The sequence below is a fragment of the Zea mays genome, chromosome 4, assembly GCF_902167145.1.
Source record: "Zea mays cultivar B73 chromosome 4, Zm-B73-REFERENCE-NAM-5.0, whole genome shotgun sequence".
Taxonomy (NCBI): Eukaryota; Viridiplantae; Streptophyta; class Magnoliopsida; order Poales; family Poaceae; genus Zea; species Zea mays.
The window spans coordinates 76,544,470-76,556,534 of NC_050099.1; the positions used below are offsets into that span (position 1 = coordinate 76,544,470).

Here is a 12,065-nt window from a genome sequence, read left to right on the forward strand (position 1 = left end):
TCATTAATAATTGTGTTGCTTTGTTCTTGATGTATAGTATTTGAGAACAAAGACCAACAGGCAGCATCTCCCTTGAAAGTTGCATAAACGAGGAAACCACAGTGTATAAACATAATGCATGATAAGAATAAACATACAGAACATTATTAATTTAGCTAGCAAAGGAACGATCTCCATAATGACCAGAATAGATTAAATCACTTGCACACATTATTTAAAAGAGACCAACATCATTGACTTGAAGTCCCTAATTAATGTCATTACTAAGCAGTGGCAACGTTATTTAGAAGTGTAGGTGAACGTGCTGCTACTTCCCTCCTTTACCAAATAAGATTCAAGTACCTGCATCAAGCAATGCAAGAGTGAGATGACAGATCTCAGCAAGTAAAATGATTATCCAACAGTTTGACAACATAACTACAGTGTTTTACCAACCACGGATTTCACAACTTCCTCCTTAAATATTAGAGTGCAGCAAGAATACAATGTACCATATACCTAGTTCCCAAATCACAAAGAGGAAAATCTCAATAGTAACATATCAATGTCATGTTTCACATATTCGTCATGAGTGCATATGACTAGAAATGCAATTATGACTTCTGCCTTCATACCTCTAGGGATATGAAGTTGCATCGTACCCCTCCTCGGGCAACGTACGATGTTTATTGTACCGGTACGGTCGGACCATATGATCGTGACATAACTTCAATGCAAAAAATGATAGATGCACTATGCATGACAAGCCAACATGATTTCACATCATTTAACATGCGTTAAATAGATACTTCAACTTCATCAAGATTGGAATCAACCATCTATAACATTCTCGAATCAATGACCTCAATATATTTAAAACAGTAGAACTTGAATAATTTCAAACAACAATTCTTATAATGGAATTCAATGATGAACACATTTGATACTTATATAAATTCAAATACAGGGCACATGATACAACCAAACGGTATAAACCACCACTGCATTTCATTGGGAATTTGAAATGGTACTAAGTACGATCCGGAGGTCCACCACCTGTTTCGGCATAAAACTTAGTGCACACATTCACATAAAAATTGCTAATAACCAACGTCGCTCCTACGCACAACCCCAACCCATCACGAACAACACCTCTCCCCACCACCCACCAAACTACAGCAACGCTGCTTGTTAATTTCATAACTTTAAAATTATAACAGCAGTGATATCAAACAAAAATTCTAGAAACATCTACATAAAATTCCCTACAAGTTTTTTATTCAAAAGATAATTAAATTTTCAACATCTTGATGGCCCTAAATAGCCGACAAAGTACACCATGCGTTCTATTTTTTTGGACAGCAACCTAGTTGAGTTCAAAATGTGATATCTCCTAGAATATTACACCAAATTAAACGCATAAGTACTCTATGGAAAGATATGATGATGCTCTACATGAATTTTACAGTGATTACAGCTAATCGACCTCACAAAAACTCTAGAAAAGCCAACACTGTTGTTCACCCGCCAACAAAAATCAGGACAACACCCCTCCCAATTCACCTTGGAGAACGGATAACCAAATGAAATTGCAGCACAATTACAAAATAGAAAACAAGATCACTTTGATTCCTTCACCACTTTCTTCTTCCTCCCACCAATCCTCCAATGGAGACTTGCACAAACCCAAAAGAGATCCAAGGGAGGGGGGTTGCTGCACCTTGGAGGGGTTGGAATGGGGGGTGACGGCTAGGGTTTGGATGGGGAGGAGAGGGCGGCTTCTTGGAGAGGATGGGTGGGGGGCGACATCTGCAAAGGTGAGAGAGGGAGATGGAGAGGGAGGGGTGGTGTCACACCCAGTTTTGGAAGGCAAACCAAATGCGAACCATGTACGTGCCAGGATCAGAAACTCACGTACATAGCGATTACATAGTTGGACATCATCACACAATGCTCAAAGTAAATAGCGAAAAAGTACTTTATTACAATAAGATGTCTGAGACATCCATAGAGTCTAATACATAGCCAAAATCATTAATATCATCAAAGTGCGGAAAAACGTAACGTAGTAGATAAGGCCTACACAGGCAGCTGACTGGGGGTTTGCCACTAAGAAAAACTAGAACTCGTCGTAGTCCTGGAACTCCTCAAAGTTCTCCATATTGCCAGCATCTCCTCCTGAGCAAATGTAAAGCAAGGGTGAGTACACATCAACGTACTCAACAAATGTCTCGTTTGGATGAAGTGGACTATCTTTATGTGGGGTTAAGGTTAAGCAGTTGCTTTTAGTTGGTCAAGTATTTATTACTATTAGTAGAGCCAAATTTTAGTAGTAACCCAATTATTACCCAAATGTACCTCCTCCAAGAGGAAATACCAAGGATCAAAATTATAACCATCATCATAAAAGTAACCAAAATTCTTCTAATCAAAGAGGATCCCAAGGTCGCTCTTAACTGTGAGCTCCGCTGATATACCAGTTTCTAACACTCTGCACAGGTCGTACACTTTACCCACGAGTCGTGATCCCTTTCCAGCCTGAGTTGTACAGACTCGATCTTCACTACCGAGGTGAATGGCCAGGGATACACTACGTAGCGTTTACAAAGACTCCCCTGGTGCATAGCTGCTCGTTAGGATTCGCCAGTCGTACAAACGCAATACACCTCCCCAAGGTGGGTGACTAACAAAACCAAATCGAATGAACCTCTGCACCCCCTTGGCAGAGCGAGCACTACGCCCTAGCCTCCATTGACGGCCCTCAGACAAAGCCAACTACACCCCAAGGTTCATCTAATTAATCAACTAAGGGCGTCCCATTACACCCTCATGGTTGCACTGTTATCCCGGGTGGTCACTCCATGAACAGGTCCTTATGGAGAGGTGCTCAGGAAAATGGCCTAAGTCTCCTAGAGTATCACAATATCATCATCGGGATAACATCATCGTATCATAAATAATCACATCATGTTCATTGATTAAGTTAAAGCAATAGCATAAGCTAACCATGATTAACCCAAAAAGGTAAACAAGGATAAGGTAAATACAGACTAGTCACTCCTTAGGTTTCAATAACGGAATGCAGGATAGTGAATTATGGAGTAAGTAGGACATAATAGGTCAGAGGACACTTGCCTTCACCAGGTTGTTGCTCAGGAAGATCTTCAGCAACACACTCAGAAACCACGGACTGCTCGTTGTCTAAATAAAGCGATCATGCATTCAATGCATTTGGTAAATGACAAATAAACAACACATCAAGCATGTACAAATATGGGAACACATCTCAAAAAGAAAAGTATAAACTCAAAAGGGAGTTTAAATTATCGGGTAAACTAATCTCATTAAGTAGTGATTATTCTTTAAGTGTTGTCCATGATTACATAATCTGATTATATTTCTTTTAACGAGACATAAGAGTTACACCAGAGATAAATTCATACATCACATGTTATTATCTTCCCAATATTAAACATCTATTTACCACTAGGGTTTCCCTTTTTATTTATTTTATTAAGTGAATAAATCAATACATATACTAATTTATAGTTAGACATAAAAATTAGAGTGTGCAGATTGTGAATGAACCTAATTTAATTAAATAGAGAATATTCCTATGAACATTTTGCAATTTGAATCACTAAATTTAGAGTTCATATGCAAAAGATATGAAATAAACAAGTTTGGGAGTTTAAAATATGAAAATAGGTCTAATTCTGTAATTAATTAAAAGCCTAGGGTTTAATCTGCAAGATTACAGGGGCCTGCGCGCGAAAACCAGGGACGGCGGGTTGATTCTCAACAAACCGAGGGTCTCTTTAACAAAACTACCACGCGAAGGGGTATCGGGTCCGCTCAACCGTTAGACCTAAAATCAACGGCCGAGATTAGATCTGCGGGCGAGCGCGCAGACGCGGGCGCGCACGGACCAGCAGGCCAGGGAGGTCAGCGACCGAGGCAGGGAGGGCGGACTGACCGGCCGGGCCTGGTGCTAGGGGCACAGGCGACCGATAGGTGGGTCCGGACGTAGGGCGCGTGTGCGCGAAGCGGTATCCCGTGATCTGGTCCGTGCGATCCGAATCGGACGGTGGAGATCAAAGCTGGGAGGGCTGATTGGCTGCAGGTGGCCCCGCCCCTTCCCGCAGCGGTGAGGTCACCGGAGTTGGGGCGGGTGCGTGCTACGACGGTTCTAGGGTCACTGGGGCTGGCCAGAAACGAAGAGGAGCACTCGGCGAACTCACTGGTGGGGCTTTGGCCGCGAGACCGGGGCCAGAGAGGGGAGAACGGCGGAGGAAAGGCTTCGGACGGGTCGGGGCAACTCCAGTGAGGAATCACGACCGAGGAGACGGGGTCTGAGGCGCGCTAGGGCCTGGACTAGCTTCAGCAGAGCGAGAGGAACATCAGGGACCGATGCGGGGGCGCTGGACTAGACTAATTCGGTCGGTCACCACGCGGGCGTGGTGGACCGCCGCGGCTAAACTCCGGCGAAGCCGAAATTGGCCAACGACAAGGCATAATTGAGGGAACCAGGCATGGGAACGAGTGTCTCACCTTGGGGCGAAGCTCAGGGTCGCTTGGCGCGGCGTCTGGCGGGCTGGGTGACCGGCACGGCAAGCGCGGGTCTCCGGCAAGGCCGAGCGTCAAAGGCAGAGCGCGAGAGAGAGTGAGACTGTGCGAAATGGGACGAGGAAGTGAGTGAGGGTGCGAGCGGTGCTCAAAAGGGAGCTAGGGGCGTGGGCAGGCAACGTGGCTGGGGATCCCGGCGAACGTGCGCGACTGCGCGCATGCTGGTCCACGGCGGGTAGCGGGGAAGGCGGAGCTGACAGGGGGTCCCACGGGGCAGAGAGGGAAGAAGGGGGCACGACTGGCGCCGACAGAGTGGCCCCATTGGGCAGAGGCAGAGGAGGAGGGGGCGCGCGCGGGGAGAAACTGCCGCTGACAGGTGGAGCCCACCTGTCAGGCAGCGCGAACGCGCGCGCGTGGCCCCGCTGGGCTGCACTGGGCCGGTTTGGGCTGAATTGAGATTTTCTATTTTCCTAGAATTTCTAATTGCTTTTCTATTTTTTTCTCTAGGGTTTTCAATTCAAATTCAAACCAAGTTTCAAATTCAAACTAATTCAAACATGTGCAACAATTCAAAGGATACTTAAGCTCAACATGATGCAACATTTCATGACTCATAATATTTTGGCAAAAATAATTAATTAATTCCTCACTAATTAAGCCAAATCTACTCAAAAGAAAAAGAGAGAGAAACTAGAGAGAGAGAAGAGTAACACATGAATTTGGATGATAATTAGAAAGACATTTTATACCCCAAATTCAGGGTGTTACAGGTGGTCGGCTGCCAAGAGAAAAATGGGAGGGGGCGACTGCAAGGGGAAGTGGGAGGGGCAGCTAGGGTTAGAGGGATGAGGAGGCCTCCAATCCCCTAGATGCAGAATCGACGGCTCACAGCCCATTCTCCCCTCTGAGCTCCTGGCCCCAGCGAATGAATGCCAAAATGCTACCGTTCAACTGAGGTATTCACCTCCTAGAACTCTAAACTCCAATGGCACAGAGCACGAAAGAAGAGGGAAAAGAAATTTAACCTTTTCATAAAATTGGGTATCACGATGACCGATCTGAAATCTGCTACTGTTGCTGTCTTGCTCTCCAATTGGCATGGCAAAACAAGGGACATGACATGTACAGAATATTTGTGTCCTCTTTGAATGGTGCGAGAGCTATACTATACATCTATTATTTTCGTGTGTCAATCCTGATGATCTATTTGCATGATGTTGGTTTGGAGTTCTCCTTCACACAGAAACGACGCTTTGCAAGAGTTTGTTTGTTTGAAGATGTAGGTGTTTTTACAAAGGTTCTTTTTATTTATGCTTCAACCTCTTTGGTGTTTGCTACTATCCTCCAATCCAGCTACCAAAACAATCTGCAGGTACGGTACTCATTTGTTGATTACAAACAATTCATGCTCGATGTGGATGGTGTCCATCTCTTGGTTACCTCCCTTTAGTCTGAAGATGTAATTTCGTGAATCTAGGATAAATGAGACATGCCTGCATCAGTGTCTCAGTTAAAAAATAAAATAACTAATTGTGTGCTTCTTGATGGAATTATCACATATGGTATGCTCCTTTTCATGGTATTGCTTCTCTCTTTTTTATACCTTTTCTGGTGATTTGTTGTACCATGCACCCATCTCTTTTTAGAGCTTGCCAACTAAAATTTGTTTTGCATTTGCTTTAGGCCCAGTAGAAAGCAAAGCAACTGCTAGTGTGATAGTTGTGGGTATAATTGCTTGTTTTGTGCTTTATATATGAATTCATGTTAATAATGTTGGCAGAATCGTAGAAGCATGTTTCTACATTTTATTTGTAGTTGCATGGTAGGCTGGATTAATGAGAAGATTAAAATTTGTCTACTCACATTCATGATGGGTTCTACTTAAATGTTTGATACAAAGGTACTGATTTGGAAGGGTCTTGGTTCTGTTCTCACCCCTTTGCCACTGCAGTTTGTATTTTTTTTAAAGGGAAAGGCACAAGAATTGCCATTTCAATATATTAGACGAAAAGAGAAAACACTATACAAAAACTGGCACCAAAGCTGGCGCCAACAACAAAAACAACTAGCCAAGCAAGACCTAGCTATAACACTGGCACCAGAAAAGGGGGAAAAAATCTAACCCCCTGACCAAGCCCCCGGACACTACTAGCATGCTAGACCTCTACCCACAAAATCTTTCACCATCTGCATCACTTGCTTTGTCGTTCTCTATTGACCCTTGAAGATTCTGTTGTTTCTCTCCACCCATAAGCTCCACCAGAAATAAATTAGAAGGCCATCGAAACTTTTTTCTTGAATGCTTGCTACAGAACATCCTCAGTCTAAACCACCATTCGCTAAGCGTTCCCGTCTTTGCAGTTTGTATTTTAATGGGTCATATTGGTACTATTAGTATTTTCCTCTTCTCTTGCTATGTATACCCTATCTTAAGCCATCACAGTTTGCCATGTGCACGTCCGACAGTTAGTATACACAGTTGGCCATGTGGTCACAACCCAACAGTAAGATTTTGTGCTTATTTGTTATCCAATGTTTTTACTGTCTTGCCAGGCCTTATCTAGCTTATTGAAATAAATATCTTCGAAAAGTATTACAATTCAAATGACATTCATCTCATTGTTGCTTGGTACTATTTGTACTAGTTAGTGGTGTAGTTGTAATTGTACTGCCTTGATGAAACAAGACGCTTTGAATATTCTTTTGCCCCTGCGTATACTAACTTTTTTACTTCCATCCATCTCCTTTCTTTCGTTTCGCTTGATCGATGCTCTGCCTTTCCAAAACATGCATGTTGTTATTATGAATATTCTCTCACTTGTTGGGTTTGGTCTGCTGGTTGTGATTTTTGGTGGTTGCTCATTGATAACAGGATGGTGGTGGAGGAGGACCAAATCTCGTTCCTGTCGGATGTGCACATGGCCGGGGCGCGGGTGACGTTGGAGGACTAGCAGAACATCATCTGCTTCGGTCGCCTCAGCATCCACCTCCACAAACTCCAAGACGAGATCAAGCTCACGAAGGTGGAATACTTGACATCTTGCGTTCACCATTTCTATTTTAGTTGAATGGTTGGGCTTGACAATGTCCCATTACATCGGACTATATTTGCTTTGCTTATGGTCTCTTACTTTGTGATAATGTGTTCTTTATTGAATGCCGATTATGCGTACACCATTTCTGGGATTATTCATGTCACATCTTTTTGAGTGCTTTTGCTTTTACTATCCAACAACTCTTGAAGTAGACTAGAGAATTGTGTTGTCTTTGATTCATCATCAACCGCAAGAAATACAGTGTGCTACAGATTTAGTGTTGGCGAGTATTTGTTTTATTGAATTATTCTTTCAATAGCCATATGTTCTGCGTACTGGGTCCATGTGATGTGCACACTACAGAATCTGATGTGGTAGGACAACTATTTGATGTTAGTTACAGAGGTTTTTAGGCTTCAAAATATTTTGACTTCTGCTAATAACTTATATGTGTTCCTGTTCTTATGATGTTTGAGTTAATGGCGATTTTCAATTCTTTGCCAACACGACAACACATATAGATACTAATAGAATTTGTTGTTTGAGAGAGAACTATGAACGTAGATATTTAGTTAGTTTGATTGATTGTTAGTTCGAAAGTCTTTCATTTCACTACTTTAAGTGTATACACAACACATATTGGCTACAATGATGCATTGCCCACTTGTACACATGAGCTTCCCATTTGTAGCATTGTTGGCGACGGGAAGATTTTGCAAGCACATCTCGTTGCCCTTGTATTCTTGGACTAGCATTTTTTTCAATTCATCTGTTTTGGTAAGATATCCTATGGAAACTTGATATTTTTTGGTAAGCAGTGTGAGCCTGCTAGGAGTATACCGATATTTGTCTTTATTAACATAACAATATTATCATACTATGTATTTGTAGTGTACTTGCTTCCATATGGCTGAGTATGTAAAATTTTGTATGTTATAAAAGGGTTGAAGGCAAGAACACTACATGCAGTTCATTGCACTTAATAAAATAGACCATGGTCTGATAGCATGGTTAACCAAAACACATCCATTTTTTTAAAAAAATCTGCTGGTTTATTTGTCTATATATATATATATAGGGCGATGGTAATGGAAGCCCTGGGCTTCCATTAGTACCAGGAAGCCCTAGCCATGTATAGCCACGTTCCGTACCAGCGTGCGTTCCATCTGGCACGGGTTCTGACTTGGACAGATTTTAGCGTAAAACGTGAACAAAAACAGCGTAAATGATTACAAATTTTAGCGTAAATCGTAGATCTGTTTTGAACCGGCGAATGCGGCCCGAAAATTACGGCGTAAAAATCTCGCGCGTCCCATCGTGATCGGGTTCTGACTCGGACAGATTTTAGCGTAAAACATGAACCAAAATAGCGTAAATGAGTACGAAATTTAGCATAAATCGTATATTTGTTTCGTAACCGTAAATGGGTCCCGAAATTACGGCGTAATAATCGTGTGCGTCCGATCGTGCGCGGGTTTTGGCTCAAATAGATTTTAGCGTAAAACGTGAGCTAAAACAGCGTAAATGAGTACATAATTTCGCGTAAATCGTATACCTGTTTCGTAACAGCAAATGAGGCCTGAATTACGGCGTGAAAATCGGGTGCGGCCGATTGAGCGCGGGTTCTGGCTCGAACGGATTTCAGCGTAAATTGTGAACCAAAACAACGTAAATGAGTATAAATTTTAATGTAAATCGTCCAACTGTTTCATAATAACAAATGTAGACCGAATGTATCTCTCAGCGCATGAGGTTGTCATAAAACGCATCAAGAAATTTTGTAAATTGGTGTAAGATACAACAAGTGATCTGAGGTAATTGTAGCGTAAAATGCAAGCTAACCATCTACAGGAGAACTGTTTCAGATTTTGCAATAAGATATAAGAGATAATTATTCCTGTACTCAACTATGATAATGTCGTGTTTACATTTTAGTTGTTGGTACATACACACAAAACTCTGTTTCACCATAACACCACTGTTAGCAAAAAAACTGAGTTCAAAAGGCTCTTCTAGCTTTCCTAATGTGGAGAAAACCACCGAGGTCCATATCTGCAAATGTAACATGAACTGTTAAGATGATCTTTCCTTGTTAATATGTCTTTTCAAGTTTGTTATGACTAACATAACCTAAAGTCTAAACTGAATGCAAACTTGAGTTAGAAGAGCAGATTACCTATAGCACAGATGTCATGTGATTCTGACTATTTTAGGACCAACAAACCATTTGGAAGCCAAACAAATCCCTGTTCAATTTGCCTCAAAGCAACATATAAGAAATTACATAATTAGCTTCTGAATATGTGCACTGCTCTTGGAATACATTCTAAGAGTTTTGAAAAGCCTTTTCTTGAGTGCATTTTTGAATTTGATGGTACAGAAGGTGTTAAATATATACAACAATCTGATATTCTAGACTACCTGAAGCATGTAGAATCAAGGTTGCAAGAACATGAAAGGTGTACGTGAAGGATCCTGACAACCTGTGTGTGCTGAGTTGCTAGTCACTCTTGTTACTTATTTATGGCATATTCATGGTGTGGTTTACCATGGTATATATAAGACAAGTGAACCTAAAAGGCTTAAGGCAGGTGAAAGTTGATGAGTAATTAAGTCACAACAGTTAGCTAGTTTCTGTTCCTTACAAACAATGCAGCTGGAGAAGCCTAGTGGACAGTAAGAAGCTGTGAACCTATATAAACTTTATAGTCGTAGCAAGTGCTAAGATCATAAATTAACCCATAGAAGTGAGGACATTTCTTTCTTTAATAACCTTAATTTACAAAAATACAATGGACAAACTGCCAGCAAGTGAGGACTTTTCTTTCTTTAATAAACTTTGTTATGCACTTATGCATACTTCCAATATTACATGACTTGAGAATCGAAGCCCTATTATGCACATATGCTGAATACAAAATTCATTCTTTTTCATGAACCCTTCCTAACACATAGCTGTAATACTTAAGTTGTCTCTACTAGAAATTATATAACTAAAGAATAACAAATCTTACACTTCAAAAGGCTGGTGAGGTTGTCGAACAGCGTCGGGTGGAGCACGCCGGAGAGCAGGTTCTCCCCGAGGTCGAGCACCTGGAGGTGGAACAAATTCTAACTCTGGTTAATATGCACTATGCTAGATGAACTTCTTGTATAGAATTTTGTGACGATTTTTAGAATGTACTATAAGGGTGTATTTTCAAAGGAACCATGTCAAAAAAAACATTCTTTGTACAAAATTTGGACAAGTTGCACATCAACTTTCAGCAAATGCTTGAATTTTCTTTCAGCATAAAGCTAGTCTAAATCACTTCTCACATAAATAAATTTCGGTTAAATCACTGAATGAAAATTTATTGGTAGTTTTGATAACTAAACGTGAAGCGTGAAATTCCAGTTAAATCACTGAATGAATTATTCCTTCCGAAAATGACATTTTAGCCTTTTAAATACACAAACAAGAAATAAAAGCTCAATATTGGTGGCACGTGCTGAATTAATCTCTGCAACCTGAAAAAAAATCGAGCAACTTTGAAGAATCCTTGAAGAACCTCTGCGAGAACTGATCTCACGGCGGGACATAATAGGCTACCTGAAAAAAATTGAGGACATAAGCAACTTGATCTGCATATGTTTGGCATGAAGGTGGTGTTGTCGGAGCCACCGTGTTGCCAGTGAAGGCCGGAGGCCGTTTGTGGGGACTGGAGAGGGTAGCGCTGGCGTCCAGATCGGATCTCCTGTACTCGGCCAAACAGCTCGTTGGCATCCAGATCCTTCTCCAACGAGCGGTAGTACGCGGAGTCACCCACCTTGTCCCCAGGCTTCCCGCTGTCAGGCACTCGAGATGGTAGGAAACACATCGTGAGATGAGAATGTTAGAAAGATAGATAAACAGTAAAGAAGATCTGCGATAAAAAACAGAGGTTTGCGCTGACCTTGGTGGTGTCACTCTCGCCCATTGAAGTCACTAACGTCGCGGAAGAACTCGTCCACCGGCCAATCCGGGATCCCACCGGCGATGCGTTCGTGTTGCCTGGTGCCGAGCGCGATAAAGGGAGGGAGATGATGGGAGACGAAGAAGCGGCGGCGGCGTTAGGGTAAAGAAACGTGTGGGTAGTTCTGCTGAAATAATGGGCTTTTAAATGGGCCACCAAATAAAAATATGATTCGGTTGAGAAAGATTGTGTGGCTGAACCAGTAGACACTATTTGATCAAGGCTTCCTTTAGTTATAGAAAGCCCAGGGCTCTAAATACATAAACTATATATATATCTTATAGGACAAGGCTGTGGGGGGTCTCATTCTTTGCCAAAGGTCCTTAGGATGAAGGAATTGTTTGCAACAAAAGAGACTGAGGGCCGAAGCTGTAACAGGCATGGACAAAACACCGAAGAGTTAGAGCTTCAGCTCAAGATGGTCACAAAGGTTATACGTGACATTGAGTCAGCGAGGAAAAGACTCGTTTATCTTTGATATTTGTATTAG

General features: G+C 41.9%; 1 protein-coding gene across 4 annotated transcripts; it reads right to left on the reverse strand.

The window, feature by feature from the left end:
* Nucleotides 1–9,444: 9,444 nt before the first annotated feature.
* LOC100193991 (uncharacterized) lies at nt 9,445–11,698 on the reverse strand. 4 transcript variants are annotated; one of them, XM_020551303.3, is made up of 6 exons: nt 11,516–11,698; nt 11,245–11,418; nt 11,091–11,172; nt 10,595–10,673; nt 9,757–9,826; nt 9,447–9,632 (listed from the first exon to the last, which is right to left on the reverse strand). In XM_020551303.3, exons 3-5 carry the CDS (start codon nt 11,160–11,162, stop codon nt 9,771–9,773), a joined length of 207 nt encoding a protein of 68 aa, XP_020406892.1. In that variant the 5' UTR covers nt 11,163–11,172; nt 11,245–11,418; nt 11,516–11,698; the 3' UTR covers nt 9,447–9,632; nt 9,757–9,770. The 4 variants fall into 4 exon arrangements, with proteins under 4 accessions (XP_035822573.1, XP_020406892.1, NP_001132528.2 ...); NM_001328670.1 differs by having other exon boundaries at nt 9,491–9,632; nt 11,245–11,408; nt 11,516–11,657; XM_035966680.1 differs by having other exon boundaries at nt 9,445–9,632; nt 11,091–11,408; nt 11,516–11,697.
* Between the last annotated feature and the right edge of the window lie 367 nt (nt 11,699–12,065).